General features: G+C 37.7%; 1 protein-coding gene across 2 annotated transcripts in view; it reads left to right on the forward strand.

Moving 5' to 3' along the window:
- Positions 1–27,959, forward strand: part of LPGAT1 (lysophosphatidylglycerol acyltransferase 1) — a 79,127-nt gene that overhangs the window by 43,888 nt on the left and 7,280 nt on the right. For both annotated transcript variants that reach the window (XM_080824704.1, XM_080824703.1), the window contains exons 5-6: positions 1,074–1,347; positions 5,052–5,178. In XM_080824704.1, the coding sequence (XP_080680830.1) occupies positions 1,074–1,347; positions 5,052–5,178 (401 nt within the window). The remainder of the gene's footprint in view (positions 1–1,073; positions 1,348–5,051; positions 5,179–27,959) is intronic.

Below are 27,959 nucleotides of genomic sequence, written 5' to 3' on the forward strand. Positions count from 1 at the left end.
AATTATTAATGAATCAAATATACTGAAAGGAGTAACCTTTGTAATATTTGTCTGTGGGTTTTGGGCTTTCCTACAGATTTTTCTGGATTCCTGTTTCAGTCTCCAAGTCATCTTCTTTCTTCTCTTTCCTTCACACTAAGGTCCTGTCCATTAGAATGCCCTGTTTGCTCTACTTTCAGACTTTCCTGAATGTATCTATCCACTTCTCATCAATACACCATAGTCAGTTATCATCACACCCCCTTGCCTGGACTACTGCAATAGTTTGCCGGCTTATCTGCTGGAGTGTTTCTGTCACTGGAGCCATCAGATTTTTTTTTTTTTTTTGATGTAAATAACATCATGACCCTCCCTTGTTCAGAACCACCCATTGACTTCTCATCCCAAACTGTTTACCAAGTTCAAGGCCCTTCCTCTCTGTCCCCCACGTCTCTCTGCAATTTCCTCTCCTACCACTGTCTTCCTCACTCATCACAAATCAGCCACACTGGCCTTGGTACTGCTCTTTGAATACGCAGCGCTTGTTCCCATCTCGGGGCCTTTGTCCTTTTTGTTCTTGTCCCTTGGAGAACTCTGCCTCTCCTCTCCACTTGACTCGTTCCTTCACATTCCCAGCTCATTGCTCCCGGTTCACCTCCTTGGGGCTGTTCTCTCTGACCTCATTGACCTTCTCTATCCTCTTACTCGTTTTCTTCCTAACACATCACCATCCAAATTTACACTTATTAGTTTCCTATCTTTTCCACTCGAGTAACCTCCACGAGGGTCTCTTACTTCTCTATCTCCAGTGTGTAGGACAGTGCCTGCCAAGTTTCGGGCTCTCAGTAAACAGTCACTGAGCTGATGAATGAGTGAACTCTCGGGGGCAATTAGAGCAGTCGTTTTGCTAATGTCGTGTAAGTGCTAATCACTTCTTTTGACCGCTTTGGTCAAAGGGGGAAGTAAGTGGGGGAAAATCGCTCTTCTGATCTGTGAATGGGATTTTACTTTAGAAGGTGTTATTTCTATTTAATTTTGTAGCATTTTAATTTCAAATGTGCCTATACTTATTATATGTGTGTCTGCCGTCTTAGGGAAAATCTCATCGTGACCAGCAGCTGCTTCTTCTCAAAAAGCACCTAGAAAAGAATTACAGGAGCAGAGACCGAAAGTGGATTGTTTTGTTTCCAGAAGGGGGCTTCCTCAGGAAGAGGCGAGAAACAAGTCAAGCGTTTGCCAAAAAAAATAACTTGCCATTTCTTACACATGTCACTCTGCCAAGGATTGGGGCAACAAACATTATCTTGAGTGCGCTTGTAGCACGGCAGGAAAATGGAAGTCCAGCAGGAGGAGATGCTAAAGAATTAGGTATGATGGCTTTTAGCACTCTTTTGTTGGAACTCAGGGATTATCTGGAGTTCCAGGAGATAACATTATTGTTCTTTTTATAGTTATAATTTTTGTCAAACAGAAATAATACTCAGGGAGAAGGTGCAAATTTAATTTTTTAGTGTTTCTGTGTACAGAAGTTAGTTCATGCTTACAATAATTTATTCAAGTAATACAAAATGCACAAAGGCAAAGGTGTCTTTCCTTGACCCCACCCACCCTTACTGCTGGCCATTCCCACTGCTGCAGTAAGCTGTAAATATCTTCATATATTTGTGGAAGTGTAGTCTGGAGTATAGATTCCTAGAAGTGGAATTGCTAGGTTAATGGTACAGGAATAGAAATCACTAATTTGAAAAAGTAATCATAGATATGCAAATGCAAATTGTAATAATGTATGTTTTTTTCATTTATCAAATTTAGAAAGTTTTTTTTAAAAGATTTTATTTATTTATTTGACAGACAGAGGTCACAGGTAGACAGAGAGGCAGACAGAGAGAGAGAGAGAGAGAGAGAGGGAAGCAGGCTCCCTGCTGAGCAGAGACCCCCCCAATGTGGGACTGGATCCCAGGATCCTGAGATCATGACCTGAGCCGAAGGCAGAGGCTTTAACCCACTGAGCCACCCAGGCGCCCCCAGCATTATTTTTAACAGCAAAAATTTGGAATAGCCAGAAGGAAGAACAGGCCAGAAGTTATCAAATATCCATCCAACACAGTACAACACAGCCATTACAAATGATGTTTGTAGAGAGTTTTTATGGCTTGGAAAGTGCTTATTCTCTATCATGTTAATGGAGTGGGAGGAACACACAACTCTTGTGAAACCATTGTGAGCTCAAATATGTCAGCAATAAGCAGTGGAAAATGAGTGAAAGGAAATGTCAGCAGTGGTTGTCTCTCTGAGTTGTAACATTATGGATGATCTCCCCCCATTTCTGAATACTTCTGTTTTTTTTTTTTTAATAATGAGTATGTATTACTTTTATGGCGAGAAAAAGCAAACCATACTCAAAGATGCAACTGTTTTGGAGATAGCCTGGTGAACTGGGAAGGTTTGCAGAATTTGCGCCAACAGCACAAAGACTGTTTTGAACAAGTTTATTGGAGACTGTGAAATTGGGTAATAAATGATAAATTAAAAAACTGAAAGAAACTCACTAGGCCTGTTTCCTTTAGTAGTATTTTGCTATTAAAAAAATATATATTCTCTAGCTAAAGTAAAAATGAAAAGGATTGGCCCTCAGAAATACGTGTTTTTAATGATGGTTAGGACCAGACATAGAGAGAATGCCTGTAAGACTGCACTGAGTTTTCCTTTCATTTGTTTTTTTTTTTTTTTTTTAAGCTGCTTGGCAGTCAGCTCTCTTAATCTTTCATCGTCTATTAAAAAGACAAATTGAAAGGGTCTTTTAATAGAAAAGGAAAGTTCAGGATAGCTTCAGACAGACATGGTGGCAATGTCAGCCAAGCCAAAGCTTGAAGGCAAAGGTCTTCCAAATAGGATTAGTTGCACTAATAAAGACTGCTGCTTTTTAAATAGTTCTGCGCAATCAGTAATACCCTGTGGTGTTCTAGATTGCAAGGGTGGGGGCCATTGTCATATTGATCACACAATCATGACAACATGTTTTTTCTCTTGGAGAGAAATAATTTCTTTTTATAATGAAAGCAGAGTAGCTTATTGTTTATCTTAACTTGGTTAGAATTTTTATTCTAGCTGCTTAGGAAAAATTATAAGAAGTTCTAGAAAGTTATATACCCCAAAACTAGTTTCGCTTGTCTTTTACCATTTTCTTCTCAATGTTTTGGTATTTTGTATTTTATTTTCTCTAGTGTTCATATTTACTATTTAGTGTTCTGTTCCATATAAGTACAGAACATGCCTTTGTCTCTCTTTTAATATATGATCCATATACTTGGGCGCCCAGGTGGCTCAGTAGGTTAAGCATTTGACTTGATCTTGGCTCAGGTCTTGATCTCAGGGTCGTGAGTTTGGGACCCACGTTGGGCCCCACATTGGGCTTCGCGCTGGGAGGGGAATCTACTTTAAAAAAAAAATATATATATATATATATACACACACACACACACACACACACATATGTATAGGATGCATATATGTATCAAAGTTGTGTCTGATTAACTTTAAAAGGGATAGTATTTTTTTGTTTATTATATGATTTAATAGATATTAAACTGAACTCTGGTGATTTTTCCCAATAATTTTATTATAAAAATTTTCAAGCATATGTTAAAAGTTGAAAGAATTTTGTAGTTAATATCCACTAGACGACCAACTAGATTCTATAATTAACATTTTACTGTATTTGCTTTATTCTGTCTTTTTCTATGCTTCTATCAATCCATTAGTCCACCTTATTTGTTTTTTAGTGTAATCAAATAAGTTGCAGACATCAGTATACTTTACTCCTAAACATTTCAGCATGTATATCACTGATAGCTTGTTAAAATGTGTTTCTTGACATAAACTCTGTTCCTTTAGCAGTAGGTTATTTAAACATTTTTTTAAAACCTATTTCTGTGGGTGTTTTTCCCCTTCAGAATATTTCTAAAGTTTTTTAAAGCTTAAGGTCACTTTTTAGTTATTCGATGTACACAAGTAAAATATCATTGATTCTTAATGCACATTTAGACTTACGTTTCAGAACAGGTTTTATTTTTTTAGAGATCTCTTAAATACTTCAAACAACGGACAGACTGTCACCCACGTCTGGGTCTCCGCATTCTCTGTGAGGATTCCCTCTCAATTCTTGTTCAACTTTGTACTCCATGCTGGGAATAGAAGCAGGAGGCCGATAGCCAAAGTAAACAGAACTTCCCCGCAGCCTCTGGATAATTGCAGTTACCTGCCATACCTACCAAAGAGTGGATGGTTTTACTGCTTTATTTGCATAGAACTCTTGCTAAAGTGGGAGGGTTTTTTTGTTTGTTTGTTTATGTTAAATAAGAACAGCAACTGACAGTCCTATGTCAATAAAATGCTTAATTGGGGGCCTTATTCCAGCATTTATTACTGTCTTCCAGGTATCACAAATCTTGGTGTTTATATTATACTGTATTGTATTTGGTGAATGGATTTCTTTTGAGAACTGTTTTTTTTTACTTTTGTAATGTGATAATTTAGCTTCTGACTTTTTCATAGGCCAGTTTTTATGAGCGATAAAATATAAATTAGACCTTGACAGTGCACTGTTGTGTTGAATGCTTGAATGGTGCTTGTCCAATAAATAATAGTGTTTTGTTATTTGCTTATTTGTTTGAGAGTCAGCCATTTCATATTAGGAAATGCTTGATATCATCCTAAGTGTGTCATATGAAACAGTAACACCAGAGTTCATCCTGTTTTCATAAAGCAGAAGATACATCAATATGCTTTGTTTATACTATATTATTTGTTATAAATAGTATAAAAATTGATCCGATTTTGGGGCACCTGGGTGGCTCAGTGGGTTAAGCCTCTGCCTTCGGCTCAGGTCATGATCCCAGGGTCCTAGGATCAAGCACCGCATTGGGCTCTCTGCTGAGCAGGGAGCCTGCTTCCCTTCCTCTCTCTCTGCCTGCCTCTCTGCCTCCTTGTGATCTCTGTCTATGAAATAAATAAATAAAATCTTTAAAAAAAAAATTGATCCAATTTTAACTTGTTTTTTGCTGTGTCCTCAGGTAGCAAATCAAAAGGCCTCCAATGGATAATAGATACAACTATAGCTTATCCCAAAGCTGAACCCATAGATATTCAGACCTGGATCCTCGGGTACAGGAAACCAACCATCACACATGTACATTACAGGTAAGAATTCTGTGTTAGTAACTCAGTATATACCCAACATAAAGTACTATTTCAGGACAGTGGTTTAATATTAAATTTTTAATCGATAGTGAAAATAGTTGGCTCAAAACCATTCTTATGCTGACTTCTTAACACGAAAATATCATTTGAAGTAGTTATTTTCACTGAGTGATAAAAGTCTCTAAAAATGGCATTCTGGAGGCACTGTCATTACTTGATTGCTTGACACTCTGAGCAGAAGTACTTAAAGGCAAACATCAAGCATATATATATATATATATACTCATTTGGGCTAAGTAGATTTTTATTAATAGAAATGGAATTTGTTTTTAAATCATGCAGTTTCCTAAGATTTTCTAAATGATTAAATTGAGAATTTAGTTACGCTTACACTTTAAAATTTTAATGTTTTAATATTTAACATTTTAATATGGCATTTGCATAAACAACAGCAAACACATTTATTGACTATTCTGTACCAGCTTCTTGAGACTTTTTTAATGTAGGTTGCTTTTTTAAAAGGTGTTCATAGCAAAGTGCCACGCTGATGAAGCCTGAATAGACTTGGTCGCTTTATGAGCCATTTATCTTAATTTCCTGGTCAAAGATCTCAACCTTTGGCAACTAGTTACAAAGTGGGTGTTGTGGAAGACTGATGAATCCCAGACCTGTACCATTGAAACAAGTATTACATTATATGTTAACTTAAAAAAACAAAACAAAGTGAGCAGTTGGTCCCCCACAGGATCACAATTGCCACAAAAGCCCTCAATTCAAGAGGAAAACTACTCAAATTACATACTCATTGAAAGTAAATAGGTACATGTTTTCATATGTGTAAACCATCATAATTTTACAAATAGAAGTACAGAGTTGGAATAATTTGGAACTAAAGTTTTAAAACTTAAGTGTTACAATTTGGGGTTTTGATATGAAAGAGATAACTATCAAATTATCAAATCAAATTGATTCCGCTATGTGACTTACATTGCCAGATTGTGAAGGTCATATTTAAGGTAAGAAGGTAATTCTTGGTGACTGCACGGACTCCATTCCATGTATGTTGTCCATTTTACCTACGTAGCACTTCCTGTGGATAAGGCAGTATGCTAGGCCCTGCAAGAATTTCTCCACGAAGAGTTTCATTTTCATATACATGAAACTTATCTAGCCTTCAGTAAATTTTTAAACTGTAATCTATAAATGAAACTCAATTCTGGGGCCCAGGCCCAAACATACAACTCTTGGGTATATGTTTAAGACATGTGTAGATTGTATTTGCATGGGGTATACATAACTTTTCCTAGCACAGCACACCCAAAAGGAACATTAACGATATAGGCATTTTATTATAGTTGACCCTGCTTTCTTTTTTAACCAATAAAAAGAAAACAATTTTAGTTTATAGATTAAAAAAATGCATGGAATCATTAGGGATCTAAGAAATTGAAGAAATGTCCACTTTTCACAAAATTTTTTTTTAAAGATTTTATTTTTTATTATTTATTTGACAGACAGAGATCACAAGTAGGCAGTGAGGCAGGCAGAGAGAGGAGAGAGGAGGAAGCAGGCTCCCCGCTGAGCAGAGAGCCCGATGTGGGGCTCGATCCCAGGACCCTGGGATCATGACCTGAGCCGAAGGCAGAGGCTTTAACCCACTGAGCCACCCAGGTGCCCCAACTTTTCACAAAATTATTTTAACAGGAGTAAGTTCAAGGTCTTTAAAGTCACTTGAAGCAGGGGTTCTTAACCTGGATGGACCTCAGAATATTTTTTTTGCCTTCAAAATCAGGTGTTACTTTAATTTAAATTTTTTTTTTAAATTTGAGTATAGTGGACACACAGTGTCCCATTAGCTTCAGGTGTACAACACAGTGATTCAGCTTCTCTGTTATGCTCACCATGAGTGCAGCTGCCATCTGAACTCAGAGAATTTTTTAACCCAGTCTCTATGCAAAATGTTGTATATGTCTGCAGTTCTCTGCAGAGAAGTTTCACAGCTTTTGATCTAGTCTCAAAATAGATTAAGGATTTAAAAAAAGATTAAGGACTCCTGATTTAGAGATCAAAACCAAATAGTAGATAAAGGATGTGGAATGGTTAGTTTGATACAGAAAAATACTTCTACTGATCAAATTGAAGCTTTTGAGAAATATGTTTGATTATAGAAACTTTATTATTAGACATAGAAATAATGAAGAAAATTCTAAAATATTAGATTAGCAAAGATTAAATCATGATGTAGAATCATATCCCAAAATATTAATAGTACACGTTATGCCCACTTATTTATTTATATATACATACTCACATACACACACACATCCTAGGAGACTTTCGACAGGTAAAGAGATAAACTCTTCTTCACGGAAATTTAATAAAAAGAATTTGTTGTCTAACCAATGTTAGGAAAAGGAAAGGACCTGTGTTCAGATAGAAAAGGGGGGGGAAATGAAAGGGGCCAGAGAGAAAGAGGTGTCTTGGCGTCAGGATCGTTTTGAGGGTTTGCAAGAAGTTCGTGAGAAGGGATGTGGGCTGTGACTGTGGCAGCTCCCAGGGATAAATCTCTATCACGCACACTTTGACTCGATCCCCTCCTGTATTGTTCTAGGCCATCTGGATACCCTGGAAGATAGGGAAAAAAGGATTGTTGTTTGGTTTAGTTGGGCTTTGGGGGGTGCTTCCCCCTACCTCCAGTTTTCTCAATCCCAAAATAAACTGTTTATTGCTTACCTTGGATTTTTCCTGGTAGGAATAGCACCATTGAAATTAAAATAAATTTAAATAAACATGGTACTCCTCACCCATTTTTTTATTTCCTGTTCTCAGAGAGATTGGTTTTTTTGTTCAAACTCTCCAGTTGTTTGATTATATTTTTAAAACTTGAGATCATGACCTGAGCCGAAGGCAGAGGCTTAACTCACTGAGCCACCCAGGCACCCCATTTAAAATTTCAAAAATAAAAATATAAGCTACTTCTGCCCAAGAAGACCATTTTTTTCAAACTCACTGTCCTACTCTGGAGTAAAGCAGACATTTATATTAAGGGCACTGATTACTTTTGCTTTTATCCTTGTAAACATTCCATCCCTGTAGTTAAAATCTAATCATGTTTAATTTTCCTATTAAGTCCTTAACAGCAGCACGTCATGCCCATTACGTCTTTAATAGGAAGAAGCTATCTTCCAGTGTGACAGTAATAATATAAAAGGGAAAGTGGGAGGAAAGAGTTGTCCCCTCAAATGTTTCTTATAATTAAGGCTTAGTTCCTCTTTAAAAACAAGCGTTGCTTTTGAAGAAGATCAATAGTGTGGTTGTATGCCTACTAATAAGACATACTCCCCTAGTTAAACAATACATAATATCGGGAAATAAGGAATAAGAAAGGCCATCTTTTAAACTAATTAAGTGGCCTAAGATTAATCTGTGGGGAATGGTAAATTACTAACATTGGGCTTATCAATAATCCATACATACTTTATATATCTTCCTAAATAGTACTTTGTATTAGTAAGGTGCTTCGTGGTTTTTAAAAACATTTTTATCAGTGTATCATCTGATGCTCCAACAATGCATTCACTGAAACAGGCGCAACCTCCAGCCAGGAAGGTCCTCGGACGGGCTGCCTGAGGGGCTCCTTATGCGCTGGGTTTAATTAGCAAAATGGTCTGGGTACTGAGTCACCACTTACTGCAAGTTTTCTAAGGAACAAGCTCCAAGCACCTGCCTCAAAAGTTTGACTTTTGACAGATAACAACGCTATCTATCTGTAAGGTACAATCTAGTATACACCACGTCACAAATGTTTACTTTCTCCTTTATGTGGTATTTTAGAAAAGTACTTTATAGCACATAGTAACATATATATTTACAGTTTTAGGGTTTGTCTCTTCCAGAAATCCTATACAACATACAACATCCTAAAATCAACATACAAACCCAAGAAGTAAGAAGTGAATGGACAATTTCCCAATGCTATTGGGGAAAAAAAAAAAAAAGAGTTTGTTTCAGAACACTTCAAGTAAGCTATTGCATTCTTATGCTTGTTTCCTAAGCATCAGTATAGAAACTTAAAATCTGGATGAATATTCTGTTGTACCTTCTGGTAATCTAGTCTTTTCTTATTTAAATAAAGACCACATGTTTTCTAAGCATTTAGTTTTACTAACATATTATAAGTGGATTCACTCTACAGGGAAAAAAAATTTTTATTTATTTAAGTAATCTCTTCACCCAATGTGGGGCTTTAACTCATCACTCAAGATCAAGAGTCCCATGTACCTCAGTCAGATGCCAGTCAGGGCACCAGCCAGGTGCCCCCCCAAAAATGCCTTTTTTTGCTCAGAAATCTCCATACACCTGTCACAGTATGTTCCGATGAGGTACAGAACAGGGAGTAGAGTTTACCTGGCAGCCTTGACAATAATTTCCAAGAAGAGAAATGTATTAAAGAAATAAAAAATGGCCCAACTACAGATTAATGTTAAATAATGTTGAATGATCACAACTGTATTGTTTTCCAAGTACATTCTGATGGTCAAGAACGTAACAGTGTTCTAATAGTACCCCAGCCACCCAGAGGCACAGGGTGAGGACAGTTACCCACAGGAAAGGACAGTTACTGCCCTTCGTGAAATTTACCTAAAATATAGTCAAAGTACGTCACATATACAGAAACTTATTACAGATTTAGTACTTATGAATTGCTAAATTTTTCCTTAGCCTGTTTCTATTTCCAATGTGGAATTTCCCTTAGAATTATGTTTCATTTAATTATTACCACCTCCAAATTTGCTTTGGTTTGATCTAAAATGGTCATTCAAGTGGTACTAGTGATCCAGGATTTATATATATTCGGTATTTTCATAACCTTCTACTAGCTGCATAATTTCTTTTAAAATAGAGAAATTAAAATACATATAGTGTTCTAAGTGGGATCTGATAAATGCTGAGCAGAAGAGTAATTAATTTTTGACTCTCACAAGTATACTCCTCTAGCTTATGCTGAAAAAAACTAGCAACAGTACCAACTTGCCCAGCTACACCATAATCACCAGGTAATCATTTCAATTATATTCTCTAAGACTGAGAGAGTGCTTTATTTAAAAAAAAAATAAAAAAGTCAGCTGGGGCTAAGAAGAAATAAATACTTTCTACACAATATGAAACAAAATTGCATCATATGGCTTAATAGAAAAGTTCTGGATAAATTATGCTTAATTGCAGGAAAGAAATACATTAATTTATAATTATTAAAATCTACCTATGGATGAAGATAAGGCAACATTAAGCAAAACTACTGTTTTTCAGTGAACTTGACAGTCTCCTGAACACTTTTCCTTTCCCTCTGGGCGCCCATTCCCCGCTTTAACCAGTCAGTGCTGTTCAGTTTTTCTTACCAGCCTCCCCACATTAAAAGAGAAAGAGAAGAGCACCTGGGTGGCTTAGTGGGTTAAAGCCTCTGCCTTCGGCTCAGGTCATGATCTCAGGGTCCTGGGATTGAGCCCCGCATGGGGCTCTCTGCTCAGCAGGGAACCTGTTTCTCCTCCCTCTGCCTGCCTCTCTGATTACTTGTGATCTCCGTCTGTCAAATAAATAAATAAAATATTTTTAAAAATAAATAAATAAAATAAAATCTTAAAAAAAGATCTAACCTTGAGTGTAGGTAGTAGCATAGATAGATTACGAAAGGCAGACGTGCTGCTTTCATGTCTTATTTGATTGGAATTTTGGTGACTTTGGAGAAGGCATTCCACTAGGGACTTTGAGCAAGAACTTACTTTCAGTTTTGGAGGGAGGGAACTAATTCAGCAAAGGATTTTTTTAACTCATATTTTTAAAGAAAATATGCTCACTGAGGGTGCCTGGCTGGCTCAGTCAGTGAGCATGCGACTCTTGATCTTGGGGTCGTGAGTTCCCGCCCCACGTTGGGTGTAGAGATGACTTAAAAATAAAATCTTAAAAAAAAATATATGCTCACTAGCAAGAAGGGACAAATGTTGACATTTTAACATATTTGCTTTAAGATTTTTTATTAACGAAAGCAAACATTTCTTGTGAAGTTAAGCTGCCGTTATGTCCCCTCCCAATTCCATCCCCTTCTTTCCCAACCATTGAAGTATCATAACTTGGTGTGTAGCCTTCCTGTCCTAATATTTTTATTACACAGATACACTTATAATATATAATATTCTGTACATGTTTTTTTAAATGTAGGTAATCATAGGTGATTTATCACTTTACAACATGTATTTTTCTACTCTGCAGTGTTTTCTAGTTTTTTTTTATCTTTGTTTCCCTTTCGTTCATTTGAACTACTATCACTATTTAACTATTTAACTATTCCCGTGATATGATTGTCACACATCATCAGTCCTTTCTCCTATTGTTGGATACCTGTTTTCTCAGTATTTTTGCTTTTATAATAAACAGTGTCACAGTGAAAATTTTTATACCTCTTTCACTGAGCATGTGCTAGCAAGTGAGCATTAAAGTAGGGAATGTGTGTGCCCAGCGTGAAAGTGCTAGATCATAGGGTGTGTGCATTTTCACCTTCCCTGGGCATAGTCAAGTGGTTCTCCCAGTGGTTACATCAGATTACAATCTCATTAGCAGTATGTAAGAGATCATCTCTTCCAATATGTAAAAATCATCACCTTTAACTTTTGCAAATGTGATACATTTGAAATGTTATATCATTATTTATTTATTTAGTATTATTATTTTTTTAAAGATTTTATTTATTTGACAGAGAGAGATCACAAGTAGGCAGAGAGGCAGGCAGAGAGAGAGGAGGAGGAAGCAGGCTCCCTGCCAAGCAGAGAGCCCGATGCGGGACTCGATCCCAGGACCCCGAGATCACGACCTGAGCCGAAGGCAGAGGCTTAACCCACTGAGCCACCCAGGTGCCCTGTTATATCATTATTTAGTCCTCGGGTTTCATATTTATGAAATGAGTGATAATCCTGTAACCTGATAGTAAGATACATTCCCGTAAAACATAAGATTAAGGCGAAGCTAGCATCTTTATCTAGGTATTCAGTCACCGTTAGAAATCTTACTGGTTCACTCACTGATGTCTGTCGTCCCCCTCTAGAACGTAACCTCCTTGGGAGAAGATACTTCGTCTTGTTGACAACTCCCAAAACAATGCTGGCATATAGCAGAAATTCAGTACTTAACGAATGTGTGAAGGCTAGAGTTCATGCGGTCTAAACACGCACTTTCAAGTGAGAGCAGCCACTGGCCATGTAGCCATTGAGCTCCTGAGATGTGGCTAGTCTGCTCTGAGATGTTTTGTAAATGTAAAACACACACTGGATTCAACAACTAGTAGGAAAAAGGACTGTAAAATATCTCAGTAATTCTTCTTGATGACATGTTGAAGTGATAATATTTTAGATTTGAGGGGTTAAAAGGTTACATTTCTTTAACATTATTAGATATCCTCTGTAAAGTACTAAGTTTATTTTAAAAAATAGAAGTATGCGATCATGGGGCGCCTGGGTGGCTCAGTGGGTTAAGCCACTGCCTTCAGCTCAGATCATGATCTCAGGGTCCTGGGATCGAGCCCCGCATCGGGCTCTCTGCTCAGCAAGGAGCCTGCTTCCTCCCTTCTCTCTCTGCCTGCCTCTATGCCTACTTGTGATCTGTCTGTCAAATAAATAAATAAAATCTTTAAAAAAAAAAAAAAAAAAAAAAAAAAAGAAGTATGCGATCATGGAAAATATTTCGTAGAGGGTAAACGCTTCTCCAGCATGCTCACATAAAATTCCTTAATATTTCCTTTTAATATTTGTTCTTATATATGTTTTTAATGTAGCTTTAGCTACAGTATGTATAAAAGTTCATTTATATTCTACTTTTCCCATATAACATTTTTTAAAAGATTTTATTTATTTATTTGACAGAAAAAGCGAGAGAGTACAAGGAGGGGAAACAGCAGAGGGAGAGGAGAAGCAGGCCCCCCGCTGAGCAGGGAGCCCATGGGGCTCAATCCCAGGACCCTGGGATCACGACCTGAGCCAAAGGCAGATGCTTAACCGTCTAAGCCACCCAGGCACCCTTCCCATATAGCATTTTAATGAACATTGTACCCATACTTTTTATGTATTAGGTGTTAAGATTACAAATTTTATAAGTATTTAAAAATATTATTACAAAGTCTTTACATTTTTAGTGACTTTCCAATTCCTACTTAGTGTATACATTTAATGACCCATTTCCTCATTAGCCATAGACTTGTCAGGTTTTATTTTTGACTTTTAATGACACCATGCTGAATATATTAGTTCTTACATAATAGCTCCCTCCACCCTGCATTTTAGATTCCTTTATAGTAGATATTTTTAACCTGTTACTTCTGATGTTAGTATTAACATAATACTTCTGATGAGTATTATTAAAATGACATCTGAATGGGGAGGGTGATTGTCAGAGAGATGAGGGAAAACTTATTTTTGAGAAAAATTACCAACACTTAAAAACAGCATAATATTTTATGGGGCGCCTGGGTGGCTCAGTGGGTTAAGCCTCTGCCTTTGGCTCAAGTCATGGTCTCAGGGTCCTGGGATCGAGCCCTGAGTCGGGTTCTCTGCTCAGTGGGGAGCCTGCTTCCCCCTCTCTCTCTGCCTGCCTCTCTGCCTACTTGTGATCTCTCTGTCCATCAAATAAATAAACAAAAACTTTTTAAAAAACCAGTATAATATTTTAGTAATGTTATGCATAAACCTAATATATTTATGATTATTATGTCATTTTGGTTTTCCTTTTTGTTTTTTTCTTACTTCCTAAAACAACAAAATTTAAAATTCACAATAAACAAAATTAAAAAGTCGCAAGTTTTTATACATTTTAGAGACTATAATTTCAGAAATAGTTTTTCCCTCTAAAACTTTTATTATGGAAAATATCAAACCTATAAATTCTGCCTCATGTACCTGTTTTACTCTTATGGGCAATGTTGTTTTCTGTGCTATTTGCCAGATCCTGCTGGATTATTTTGAAGGAAGTCTCAGATATCTTATCATTTCATTTGTAAATAATTCATTACATATTCTCTAAAATATAAGAATTCTTTGGTAAAACATTACATATTATCATACCTAAAAATACTAATAACAGTTCATTAATACCATCAAATATCTAGACAGTAACCAAATTTTCTGAATTATCTCATAAATGATTTTTAAAAAACCGTTTGAATTCAGTTAGATTGCAATTAGTCAGTATATCTCTTACATTTCTTCTTATTTACTGATTCCCTCCTCTTTCTTTTTCTTTTCTTTCGAGTTTGTTTTTTAAGGATACCAGATTATTTGCCATGTAGAGTTTGCTACAATTTTGATTTTGCCAGTTTTGTCCTGTGTATTCCTCTGTCCCTTCTATTTCCTGTTAATTGGTAGGTAGATACTAAAACTTCATCAGACTGAAGTTTGAATTTACTTGACAAGAAATACCATAAATGGTGATGCTTACTTCCATCAGGAGGCATATAATGTCTGGTTGTCTGTCAGATATAGTTTTTGAATGCGATTTTTAGTTTAAAATTTCAAAACAGGGTACCTGGATGGCTCAGTCAGTTAAGCATTGGACTCTTGATCTCAGCTCAGGTCTTGATCTCAAGAGTTGTGAGTTAAAGCCCCACGTCAGGCTTTGCACCCAGCATGGAGCCTACTTAAAATAAATAAATAAAATAAAATAAATTTCAAAATAAATATATCCTATGCTTTGAGGGAAAAAAATGGTACTTCCTTATTACATCCCTTTAACCACAAACAATAATGTCAGGAATTTCAGTTTTGATTTGAGGCCTCTTCTGGCACTGAACACATAATGAGCATCAGTTTTGCCTGAAAACCCTCCTTATGATCATATAAGAAGCACCATAGTCTTATAGTATTTTTTTGTTTTGTTTTGGTTTTGGGGTTTTTTGGGGTTTTTTTCATAGTCTTATATTATTTTGTGAGCCATTAGAAAGGGCTTTTCCCCGTGTCCCACGCTATAAAGGTTTGGTGATGTTCTAAACTTAATTGAAAATGAACTATGGGTCATCCACTGAGATGACTGTTGGTTGTTTTAGTCAGGGTTCTCTTCAGAGAAATAGAGCTGATAGGTTATACAGAGTGATCTGTGAGAGGAAATTCAATTTAGGAACTGGCTTTTGTGATTATGGAGGCCGAGAATTCCCATAGTCTGTGATCTACAAGCTAAAGAACCGGGAAAGCCAATGGTCAACTCAGTCTGAGTCCCATGGTCTGCAAAAGGGAGCGAAGGGGGAGATGATGTCTATCTAGTCCCTGTCGGAGTCCAAAAGCCCAAGAAGCAGGAGTACTATTGTCCCTAGGTCAGGAGAAGATGGATGTCTTAGCTCCAGCGGAGACAGAAGAGTCACCCTTCTTCCAGTTTTTGTTCTGTTCAGGCACTGAACAGATTGTATGACGCCCACCTGCATTGGTGGGAGCAATCCTCTCAGTCTACTAATTGAAATGTTAATCTCTGCTAGACATACCTAGAAATAATGTTTCCCAGCTTCCCAGCTATCTGGGCATTCCTTGGCCCTGTCAAGTTGACATATAAAGTTAACCATCACAATAGTCTACCTAGTTGACCATCTATTTACAGATCAGCAATCTTTTTTTTTTAAATTTAAATTAAATTGTCCAACATATAGTACATCATGAGTTTCAGATTTGGAGTTCGATGATTCATCAGTTGCGTATCATACCCAGTGCTTAATATAAAATCACTACAGAAAAGTCAGTGGTATCCCTTAGCCTGGCAATAAATAGAAACATAATTTTTTTTAAAAAGAGACTGTTCTCAGAAGCAAAAAGACTATAAAGTACCTCACAATAAAACTTAACAAAAAATGTGTAAGACTTGTATGAAGAAAAAATATAAAGCTTCACTGAAGAACATAAAAGAGCTGAATAAATGGAAAGAGAGACTGTGCTCATAGAGGGGAAGACTCAAAATTAGCAAGACGTCCGTTCTCCCAAATTAGTCTATAAATGTAACATGATTGCAATTATATTATATCCAGGAGGGTTTTTCTGGAAACTTGACAAAATGGTTTTAAAATTCATTTGAGAGAGTAAAGATAACTGAATACAGAGAAGATAGTTTGAAGATGAAAGAAACAGAGGAATTCTTCCTACCAGATGTCAAGGCTTACTGTAATTAAAACAGTGTAGGATGAGGGCAGGACCAGATCAATGGAAAGATTCGAAAATCCAGACTTCTTTGGGGACTTGTGTATGATTAAGTAAGTATCCCGTATCAGTAGGACACAGACTATTCAATAAATGAAGTGGTTTGGGACCCCTTGGTTCTCTATAGGGCAGTGACTGCTGGAGAGTTGCTATTTAGCTGTTGACAGTGAGTGCCTCTGGCGGGGAGGAGGGATCTCATTATACTAATTGAGGTTTTTTTTTCTCTTTCTTTTTCTTTTTTTTAACAACACGAATATATTAATTCTTCAATTTAAAAACTAAGCGAAGAAAGAAATTGCCTTCAGAATTTAGAATTTTGGTTTAATAATCCTTTGCATAATTGCAACAAAAACATTTTCATCAGGTAGCTTTAAGAATTTAATAAATTCACATTTAAGATAAATACCATTTTATAGACATGAAATAGATTTTACCCCTTTAAATCCAGCATATTGAAATGCTCAAATTATATAGTTTAGATTTTCATATTCTAGTGCTTTTATCCATGATTTAAGGCTGAACATTAAAGAGACTTCAATTTCTATACTTTTTTGGTGTAAAAGTTGAAATAAAGTAGAATAAAATTAATTTATGGTGAAAATCAGTTATTTAACTTAATGGAAACCAAATTTCAGGTCACCTTTTCCCAGTAACTGTGAATAACTCTGGAGTAGTTCACACCTGAGTGACACGTGCTTAGGCAGTAATGGCACATGCTCAGAGCTTTACTACCCTCTGTCCCACCCCAGAATTACCACCTGAGAGGTACTAAGATTGCCTCCTGAGTGAGAAGTGGCTTTCTTTTCTCCTAGCAGAAGAAAACAGTGTCCTGTCTTTCCTTTCTCTTATACTAGGTTGTTTCTCTGTCCTTGCTTAGAATCATTGCTCATTTCACCCCTACTTGTGCTGTTTCTAATAATTCTCTTCTTCTTCCTGTCTGCTTTTCTCATCACCTCTTGTGCTCTATTGCTTTGCCTCTGTATCCTAGCTTTTCCCTGGACATTTTAGTCATCAGTCACCATTGAGAGCTTCTAATTGAAAAATGGAAAGTTACATATTAAATTTAATCTTCAAGTTTTTAGTTGTGCTTGGCTGTTTTTATGAATGTTCACCACCCACAAGTTCTTTCTTCTTTTCCGCACCAGCAGTTTTATCCATAATTTAAAAGTGAACTTTTAAATTTCCCTTTAAGAAAAGAAAACGTTTTAGTTTGGCACCAGTCAGGATGCTGGAGGCATTGAATAAGTCATCTTAATTGCAGTTTGACTGAGTTGTGGGTTGAATTCTGTGTTTCTGTAATGAAGGTGAAATTTGAAAGAGGAGAACCATCATTTCAAGTGAGATAAAATCATCCTCTGCTTAGAAGACATATTTCATTTCTTTTTTTAAAAAGATTATTTACCTACTTATATATATATAAATATGTGTATTTATATATATATAGAAAGAGAGAGGGGGGGAGGACGAGCACGGGGAGGAGTAGAGAAAGAGGGAGAGGGACAGGCAGATTCCTCACTGAGCGCAGAGCCTAACACGGGGCTCGATCCAAGAACCCTGAGATCATGCATGACCTGAGCCGAAATCAAGAATCGGATGCCCAACTAACTGAGCTACCCAGGTGCCCTGACATACGTCATTTCTTTCCAAATTTTATTAAAAGTTATTCGTGGAAGAAATTTTGTACTGTTAGCATAGTTGAGAACAAAGACCACAACCTACAAATCTGATTTACTAAGTTATTTTCAGTACATGAATCTGGACGTAATAGGATTTGGAGAACTATGATAAGCTTTGGAAATGAAGGGCTCTCTCCCAGTCTCCCTGGCGCCGTGGGGTTCCCAATGTCCTTTTCACTTTTTTTTTTTTTTAAGATTTTATTTATTTATTTGACAGACAGAGATCACAAGTAGGCAGAGAGGCAGGCAGAGAGAGAGGGGGAAGCAGGCTCCCTGCTGAGCAGAGAGCCCGATGTGGGGCTCGATCCCAGGACCCTGAGATCATGACCTGAGCCGAAGGCAGAGGCTTTAACCCACTGAGCCACCCAGGCGCCCCTGTCCTTTTCACTTTTGGGTCTCTTCAAGGTCAATCACAGTGACTGCCAATGGTATTCAAAAACTACTCTTTGTTTTCTAAATTTAGTGTTGTTGGAAGTATTATGTCCCCCAAATTAAAAAATTCTTAGCGCTTAACTGTTAATTGAATAATGGTTAAGCATAACTCTGATGATCACTATCTCTTAGTTAGTTGTAGTCATTGAACTGAATCTGAGAAGTGGCATGGCTAGCTTTGTCTAACTTTTCATTAATACAAGATTTACATACACACACACACACACACACACACACACACACTCTCTCTCTCTCTCTCTCTCTCCCCACCCCGCCCCCCGCCCCCATGACAGAGTGCTTAAATACAGACTTCTCCAGGATACTGTTTTTAGCCCTCTTTTGTCTGTGGAGGTTGAGTTCATAGTAGAAGAGTAAACAGAAACAGCTTCTCTGCAGACGCAATTCTAGTTCCCTGGCCTTCTCCCAAGTTCCAGACCCTCGCATCACTTCCTTTCCTCCACCAGGATAGCCTGTTGCTTCTGCAAGCCTAGTATTTCTAAAACTGAACTCATTTTCCTTCATGCAACTTGTTTCTCCTGGCTGTCCAATGGGATTTATATTAACATCATTCTGCGCTCACCCAGAATGAAAATTTTGGAGTTCCTTTGACTCTTTGACTTTTTAATTTAATTCTCTGTCTCAAAATCAGCTGCCAGTTCCTGTGAAGGAGACTTCTGCAGTGTTTCTTTCTCTCCTTTTTTTTTTAATCTAAATGCCGCAGCCAAGCTCACCTCATTACCTTTTACCTGAAGTATGTTTGCTTATTAAATATTCCCTTTATTAATATTGGTTCCATCTTCAATCATTATTTATTGTACTGCTATATTCTTCTTCCCAAAACATGAAATCTTTTTTCTTTTTTTTTTTAAAGGTTTTTTTAATTTATTTATTTGACAGACAGAGATCACAAGTAGGCAGAGAGGCAGGCAGAGAGAGAGGGGGAAGCAGGCTCCCCGCTGAGCTGAGAGCCTGATGCGGGGCTCGATCCCAGGACCCTGAGATCATGACCTGAGCTGAAGGCAGAGGCTTTAACCCACTGAGCCACTTAGGCGCCCCTTCTTTTTTTTTTTTTTTTTTAAATAAACATTAGTGGAATAATTGGCAGATTTGAATGAATGTATAGATTATAGGTTAGATAATAGTACTATATCCTTGTTAATTTCCAGATTTTGATCATTTAACTATGGTTATCTTAGAGACTGTCCTTGTATTTAGAAAATACACGTGGAAGTACTTATAGGACACTCTCTGTAACTTCCTCGCAAAAGTTGAAAAATCATATGTATATATATCAGAAAGATACATATGCATATATGGAGAAAAAGGATGGTAACGTAAAGCAAATATGGGGAAAAGTGATATTTTGGGAACCTGGGTGAAGCATATATGTGAATTCTTTGTTCTATTTTTACAACTTTTCTTGAGCATGAAATCATCTCAAAAAGTTTTCTAAAGTCGTTAGGGAGATAGGGAGAATTCTGTGTGCTTTCTCCTGGGTTTTGCTGTGAACCTTAAACGACCTCCCCCTCAAAATAGTCTTAACAAAAAATTTCTAAAAATCAGACTCAGGGAGGGTGTAATAGTGATTCTTCTAAGCAAACATACCAGTGTCGTGTTTTGCTTACTTGACGGTTCAGTCCCTTGAGCAAGCCTCTATCTGTTAAGCACCTTACTATGTCTCGAAAGGCAGAACACAAAGATAGATGTAGTAAATACACTTGAGGTCTGAACAGTGCCCCCTCACTGTTTTTACCCTCACGTGGCATGTTGGTTTACTACAGTTTCCACCATCACAAGGAGAGGGGCTCAAGGGGAAGGGGTCCCAGGCTGAACTTACTGACTGTGAGAGGACGCAGTGGTCAAGTTGCTACTTGGCTTTCTCCCGTCTTTCTCCTGAACATCAGCATTCAAGGCACTGGAAATTCTCTGTGACCCTGCGTTTGCTGCCTCAGAGCCTTGATTTGTCCCTGTGCCGAAGTGGGTAAAAGCTTATGTATCTGAGTTGGTGAATTCTATTTTCAGATAACCAAGTGGGCTTCTTTTTTTTTTCCTTCTTCTTCTTCTTTTTAAGCCTTGCTAGTGGATCCAGGGGGAAGCTATAAATACTACATTTTGGGGGGCACCTGGGTGGCTCAGTGGGTTAAAGCCTCTGCCTTCAGCTCAGGTCATGATCTCAGGGTCCTGGGATCGAGCCCCACATCGGGCTCTCTGCTCAGCAGGGAGCCTGCTTCCCTCCCTCTCTCTGCCTGCCTCTCTGCCTACTTGTGATCTCTCTCTCTCTGTCAAATAAATAAATAAAAAATCTTAAAAAAAAAAAAAAAAGACAGTCCTATGCTTGTTTAAGTACTACATTTTGGTATGTTGAGGATGAAGCCTTGAGCAGCTTACCTCAATACAATGGCTCAAACCAAAACTTCTGGGACTTGAATGCCGGGAGATATTCTGATATGTTAAATTTGACAATATCTGTTCTTGTCCATAAATCTGTTTTTGGTGACAAGTAGCTTCTGCATTTCCGAGTTATTCTTATCACACCAACCCTGGTGGTGTCACTTTCTGTTCCCAGGGTACTGATGGCTGTCTACAGATGGCACCTCCTAAGTTTTAGGCTGGCAGATTACTTTCATTTAATTCCGTTCCACAAACTTGAGTTCCCATGAAGGATTAGGCACTGATTTACACACTGGATATGCAGTGATGAGTACAGCACCGTCTGATAGAAGGAACAGACATGTAAGAAAGTAAATAGAACATAAAACTAATAAGCATAGTTACAAAGGACAGAGTTGGCCCTGAGAAGGAAGTATTAGCTCTAGGAGAAAAGGAGGAGGAAACTGAAGGAAAAGAGAACAAAGGGGTAAGAGACCCAAATCCAAATCCTTAATCTTCCATAGAGGCAAGTCAATGAATATATTTGAAACTGGGTAATCTAGAAGTAGGGGTAGTAGCATGTTTATAACCACGATGGAGGTAAATAGCAAAAGAAAATTGAAGAAAACCGTATCTGGGAAACAGGTGTCTGAGGAATGGAAAAAGGTTATTTTTCATTGTCAACCTTGTAGTACTCTGACTCTTAAAAACTATATGCATTTGTTACTTTATTTAAAAAGACTTTTAAATCCTGCTTACTCTTTTAGGCTCAGATGTTGTCATTTCCATGTATCCTGTGCTATAAGTAGACACACACACCCCTTCCTTTAAACTTACACAGAAGTTCTTTAAACTCCTGGTGTAACATTTATCGTATTCTGGTTTTTCGGTATTTGTTTACTTTTCTTTTTCCCTCTGCTAGATTATTAGGCTTTTGGAAGCAGGAACTGTTCATCTCAAAATTTCCCTCAGTGCTTTTAATTCCTTTAGTTGTTGTTGGCTTACGTGAATTGAGTGTTTAGCTATGTTGTTTGTCAGCTCCCATCTTGGATCCTTGGTAGCATGAAAATTCAAATGTTCTAACTCAAATATGTAGAGGTGCCAGCTGCTAAGCATTATTTATATCTTTTTTTTGCAAGTGTAATTCATCTAGTGCTCTTGAATCTGATTCAGTGGATTTGAGTAGAATACTCTGTATTTAAGAGCACATTCTGGATTACTGATCATTCGAATTTTTGTTTCTTGAAAATGAGAAGCTAGTTTCTCATTCGGATAGCCACCAGGATTGGGAAGATTTATTTCCCTTATTTGTTTATTTGATTGTTTGTTTGTTTACATCCCACAAGAACTCTTTTCATTTGCTTCCAAGAGGACTAGTATTGAATGCGTTTGATACTTTGCCATATTAGGGGATTAGTTGTTTTAATATTTTAATCCCACAGTGATCAAACAGAGTAATAAAAGTAGATTGGTCTTGAGGGAGCATTTGCTCTGCCCTCCTGGCTGTTTCCTAAGGCAAGAGAATGTCCAAGCTATTCGAGGCAGATGGTAGGGGAGGCTTTCTGTTAAAGCACAGCCGCATTCCCACACCAACCCCTACTTAAAGCAATTTATACTTCGCCAGCCTCACCATGTCCTTTCAAGAGTTGAGGGTTCTTAAACCCAACCTTCTCTGTGTAACTCAGCCATATTTTTAGTCCCTTTTCTCCTTATAAAGATAATTCAAATGTCCTTCAGCCCTATGGCTCTTGCTAACTTATCCTTAGGTTGAGCAGGCCTGATTTTATATTTATAGAGAGTATATGTTTATAAGTTAAAAAGTAATGCAAATAATTCCCCCAAACCGTTTGACTGCTTTTCAGTGTGGTAGAAGTGAGCAAAGAGCACTACCTATATTGCAAAGCTGTTTTAAGATAGTATTAAATTATCTAAAAGTAAAAAGTCAGTAACTTGTAATGCCATTCATTTAAAAAGTAAAATCCAATTTTTAAACTTAAGTTTTAAATCTTAAAACGTTCCTCTAGTATCAGGATGAAGTGTAATGGACTTCCCTGGAAAATCCAACTATTTAAGGATATCTAATTTGGAGGAAACAAAAAGAAAGAAATGATTAAATTTCCTGAATAGTTAAGCTTCCTGCATAGTGTGGGCACTCTTGTGCCTGGAACTGTGCAGGCTACGGATTGTGAGGCCTTCTCCTTGGAGTCTGCCCCGCACATACATCGTTCACGAGTCATGACTCCCCTTTTGTATGTGCTTCTCTCTGGGATTCCTGTCTTTCAACTGCTGTGGTCGTCCTGATAATCTGTCCTTTCATTCTTCAGTCAGTAAGACTACATATTTCCATGTAAATTTTAGACCTCCCTGTGTGGCGCAAACTGGGAATTATCCTCAGATAAAAAGCTGGAAAAAATGGAAAAATGCACCCAGTGCCATTCCTGTCTTCCCAGTGTTGACTCTCCTCCAGCATCTCCCTGTTTTTAGTCACTCCGCAGTGCTTTCCACTAATTACTTTTTGTGTTTTGTCCAGAATTTATAACTGTTACCTGTGAACTACTCTGCAATTAGGAAAAAACATAACTCACCTCTTATTTTAATGGCTATCATAAGTCATAGGGAGAGCTGCAGCTAAATCTCAGATTTTAAGACGTAAAAGAATAGATTTTGCCCTCCAGTGTGGCCTTTTTTTGCCTTTTATAGTAGCACTGCATTGTGCCAAAGTGACTATACACACAGGCACTGAAGGCACATGGTGGGACTTAGTTAAAAGATGTTTATCTCGGGGGTGAGAGGTTGGGGGAACCAGGTGGTGGGTATTGGGGAGGGCACGTATTGCATGGAGCACTGTGTGTGGTGCAAAAACAATGAATACTGTTACACTGAAAAGAAATTTAAAAAAAATAAATAAATAAAATAAAGTTTTGTCCAATAAAAAAAAAAAAAAGATGTTTATCTGGGGACGCCTCTGGCTCTTGATCTCAGCTCAGGTCTTGATCTCAGGGTCATGACCTTAAGCCCCACATTGGGCTCCATGCCCAGTGTGGAGCCTACTTAAAAAATTTTTATTTTAATTTAAAAATTGAAAAATTGGGATGCCTGGGTGGCTTAGTCAGTTGAGCGGCTGCTTTTGGCTCAGGTCATGATCCCAGGGTGCTGGGTTCGAGCCCCATGTCAGGCTCCCTGCTCAGCAGGGAGCCTGCTTCTCCCTCTCCCTGTAGCTCCCCCTGCTTGTACCCTCTCTCTCTGTCAAATAAATGAAATCTTTTTTTTTTTTTAAGATTTTATTTCTTTATTTGACAGAGAGAAAGAGATCGCAAGTAGGCAGAGAGGCAGGCAGAGAGAGAGGGAGAAGCAGGCTCCCTGCCGAGCAGAGAGCCTGATGCGGAGCTCAATCCCAGGACCCTGAGATCATGACCTGAGCCGAAAGCAGAGGCCTTAACCCACTGAGCCACCCAGGCGCCCCCAAATAAATGAAATCTTAAAAATAAATTTAAAAAATAAAAATAAAAATTTAACTATTTAAAAATGTTTATCTGTATAATTTAGAATACTTTTATTAAGATTCATATTGAAATGAAAACACAAGATCTCTGTATACTTAAAGAGAACTCATAAATGGATCCCCAAGAATATGTCCCCAGATCTGCATATCCCAATTGCGAAGTACTGCTAGCTCTCCTCTAAAGCAGAGCATCTGACTTTATTATTCTCCAGTTCAAAGACTTTGCATGAAGGACGCCTGGGTGGCTCACTCTGTTGGAGTCAGAGTCTTGATTTTGGTTAGGGTTGTGATCTCAGGGTCACAAGATGGAGCCCCATGTGGACTCCGCACTGAGCAGGGAGTCTGCTTGAGATTCTCTCTCCCTCTGCCCCCATCACGTGCTTGTGCTCACCTGTGCACATGCTCTCTCTTTCTCTCTCTAAAAATGAATAAATCTTAAAAAATCTTTCCATGAGAGGCATTCTCATAAATTGCTAGTGGGAATGTAAATTGGTATAATCCTTAAGACAATTTGGTAGTATTTTTCAAAGTTACTAATGTATTTAATCTTGATTTAGCAGTTTTATTTTTGGAATTTTATCCTGTAGATATACTTGTAACCATATGAGTGGACATTTGCATAATGTTATTTATAGCCACCTTGTTTAGAATAACAAAAGATGAGAAACTGTCCATCATTAGGGAGTAAGAAGAATTTCATGTTTACTGTGTATTACAAGATTACAGTGAAATTAGAAAAAATTTTTTTACAGAATGATAAGGAAAATATAATCTATAAAAAATTTATGGGAAATAACATAATCTGTGTGTAGAGGAAAATTTGTAGCCTTAAAAAGCTACTATGAGAAAAGAAAAAAACTGAAAATGAGTGATCTAAATGTCTGTCTCAAGAAGTTAGAAAAAAAAGCAAATTAAATGGAAAGTAAATAAAAAGTAGAGAATCATAAAGGAGAAATTATTAAAATTGGAAACATACAGTAGAAAGAATAACACCAAAAAATTGTTTTTTTAAAAGCACTATAAAATCAATCAACTCCTGGCAAACCTGATCAAGAAAAAAAGGCCAGTGCTGCCAATATCAGGAATGATAAAGGGGACAGTACTACAGATTCTGTAGTCATTAAAAGGACAATAAAGGACATTAAGTACAATTCTTTCAGAGGATGGAAAAGAAGGGATGTTTCTGACCTGTTTTATGAGACCAGCATAACTTTGATCTCAAAACCTGAACCAAGGATATTTTAAGAAGGAAAATTTACAGGCAAATATCTTACATGATCATAAATTCCAGACTAACCCAGTGATATATAAAAAACACATCAGATTATGTACTGAGAGTATATATTCCTCGAATTAAAGTTTGGTTTAACATTAAAAATCAGTCAGTTTAATTCATCACATTATCAGAATAAAAAAAGAAATTACATAAGCATGTCAATAGATGTAAAAAAAATTTGATAGTGTTAACTCCCATTCATGATAACAAAGAAAATCCTTAGCAAACTAGGAATAGAAGGGGAGTTCTTTAATTGCATTTATAGTAATGGTATGCACAAAAAAAATCTATAGTAAATATCGTACTTATTGGTGAACTATTGAATGTTTCCCCCTGAAAGATGAGAAATGAGGGACAAGGGAGCTCTTACTACCACTTCTATTCAGTATTGTTCTGATCAGGCAATGTGACAAGAAAAAGGAGTACAGAAAAGGTAAAAACAAAATTGTCATCATTTGTGTTAATTCATCTTCCTTCCTGTAGATTAAGGTAATCTTCCTACCTATAAGATTGGTTGGTGGACATGGTCATGCCGTCTTCACAATATAAATGGCTATTTCATATAAGTAGGTACCTGAAGAGACTTCTCCGACAAGGGAAGAGGCTAAGAAAAGCTACTTCACAAACTGAATTTAAAAAAAAAAAAATCATCATTTCAAATCCACTCTTAGTTGAGATTGGTGTCCTCAGACAGGGAGTTTGACCTTTTGCAGCCAAGGACAAAGATGTAACCGATGAGCTGTGAGCTTACTGTTGTGTGGTGAACACTGAGGACATTTTCCCATAGAAAGACGTTTGCCTGGGCACCTGGGTGGCTCAGTAGGTTAGGCGACTGCCTTCAGCTCAGGTCATGATCCCGGAGTCCCAGGATCGAGTCCTGCATCAGGCTCCCAGCTCCTTGAGGGTCTGCTGCTCCCTCTGCCCTTCCCCCTCTCGTGCTTTCTCTCACTGTCTCTCAAATGGATAAATAAAACATTTAAAAAAGAAAGAAAGATAGATAGATGTTTGCCTAATGGCTAAATTCTGTAGGATTCCATGTCCACTGCAGGAGAAGTGGTCTGTGGAAATAGCTTTCATATCCTCTGTAACTTTCCCCCAAGGGATCTGCATTCTTAGTTAAAATGGGGAGAGGAAAAAGAGGAGGCAATAAAATTCTTGGAATATTATGTCTAATTTGAGGGTTCCTTATAATTCAAAGAGTAGAAGGTACCCTTTGAAGGAATGGAAAGACAAACTTGTTTAAATAGCCTCGGGCCGCCTTATTTGAAATTGTGTCTCTGTGTCTCTGCTCTTCTGATTAGATCAGTATTAATATTAAGACTCTTGAGCATCTCTGTCAGGAATGCACCTTTGTAGTACTTGGTAACCACATTTATCTTTTTACCTGACTGGCTTGAGGCTGGCTTCATTGTAGCCCCACTGGTACAGAAGTACACACAGCACACAGACTATCTGGGTAGAGTATTATGCTGTGTGCAAACAGTCATGGATCGTCAGACCCTTATAACAGCTGTAGGTCCAGTCCAGTCACTACCGCTGTTGCTGAACCCAGAAGACTTTAAAGCACAAAGTATTTACCATTTAACACCCACCACCCTGCCAAGGTATGCCAAGTTATGCCACCACCCTCTGCCCACTAGTATACACATATAACAACTTTGTAAGGTAAATACTATTATGGACCCCATTTTACAGATGGCGGAACTGAGTTGTACAAAGGTTAAACCATTTTCCCCAAGTCACGTAGTCTGCAAGTGCCACAGAGGCAGAATTCAGCCCCAGGCAGTCTGTCCCAGAGTCTGTACTCTTAGTCATTATGCCGCACTACCTTCTGGGATTATTTTAATTATGCCTAAAAAGCAAAGACTCCACACGTTTGAAAAAAACAAACAAACAAACCAACCAACCAAGGTGCGCCTGGGTGGCTCAGTTGGTTAAGCGGCTGCTTTCAGCTCAGGTCATGATTCCAGGATCCTGGGATCGAGCCCCGCATCGGGCTCCCTGCTCGGCAGAGAGCCTGCTTCTCGCCCTCTGCCTGCTGCTCTGCTTACTTGTGGCTCTCTATCTCTCTGTCAAACAAATAAATAAAATCTTAAAAAAAAAAAAAAAAGCAAAACCCAAAACAAAGCCTCTGCTGTTTGTGGAAGGGAATGTCAGCCATGGAGCCCCACTCTCACTGTAGTGAGACATATGAGAACAGGAGAGAGTGCAGAGGTAAACATTTTGAGTTGAAAGAGATCTTCCAATCACCTAGGAGTATAGGCATTAAAGGGGCTAAGAAATACTAGCCTATGGGATGATTTTATGTAGTG

Source organism: Martes martes, assembly GCF_963455335.1.
Source record: "Martes martes genome assembly, chromosome: 15".
NCBI lineage: Eukaryota > Metazoa > Chordata > Mammalia > Carnivora > Mustelidae > Martes > Martes martes.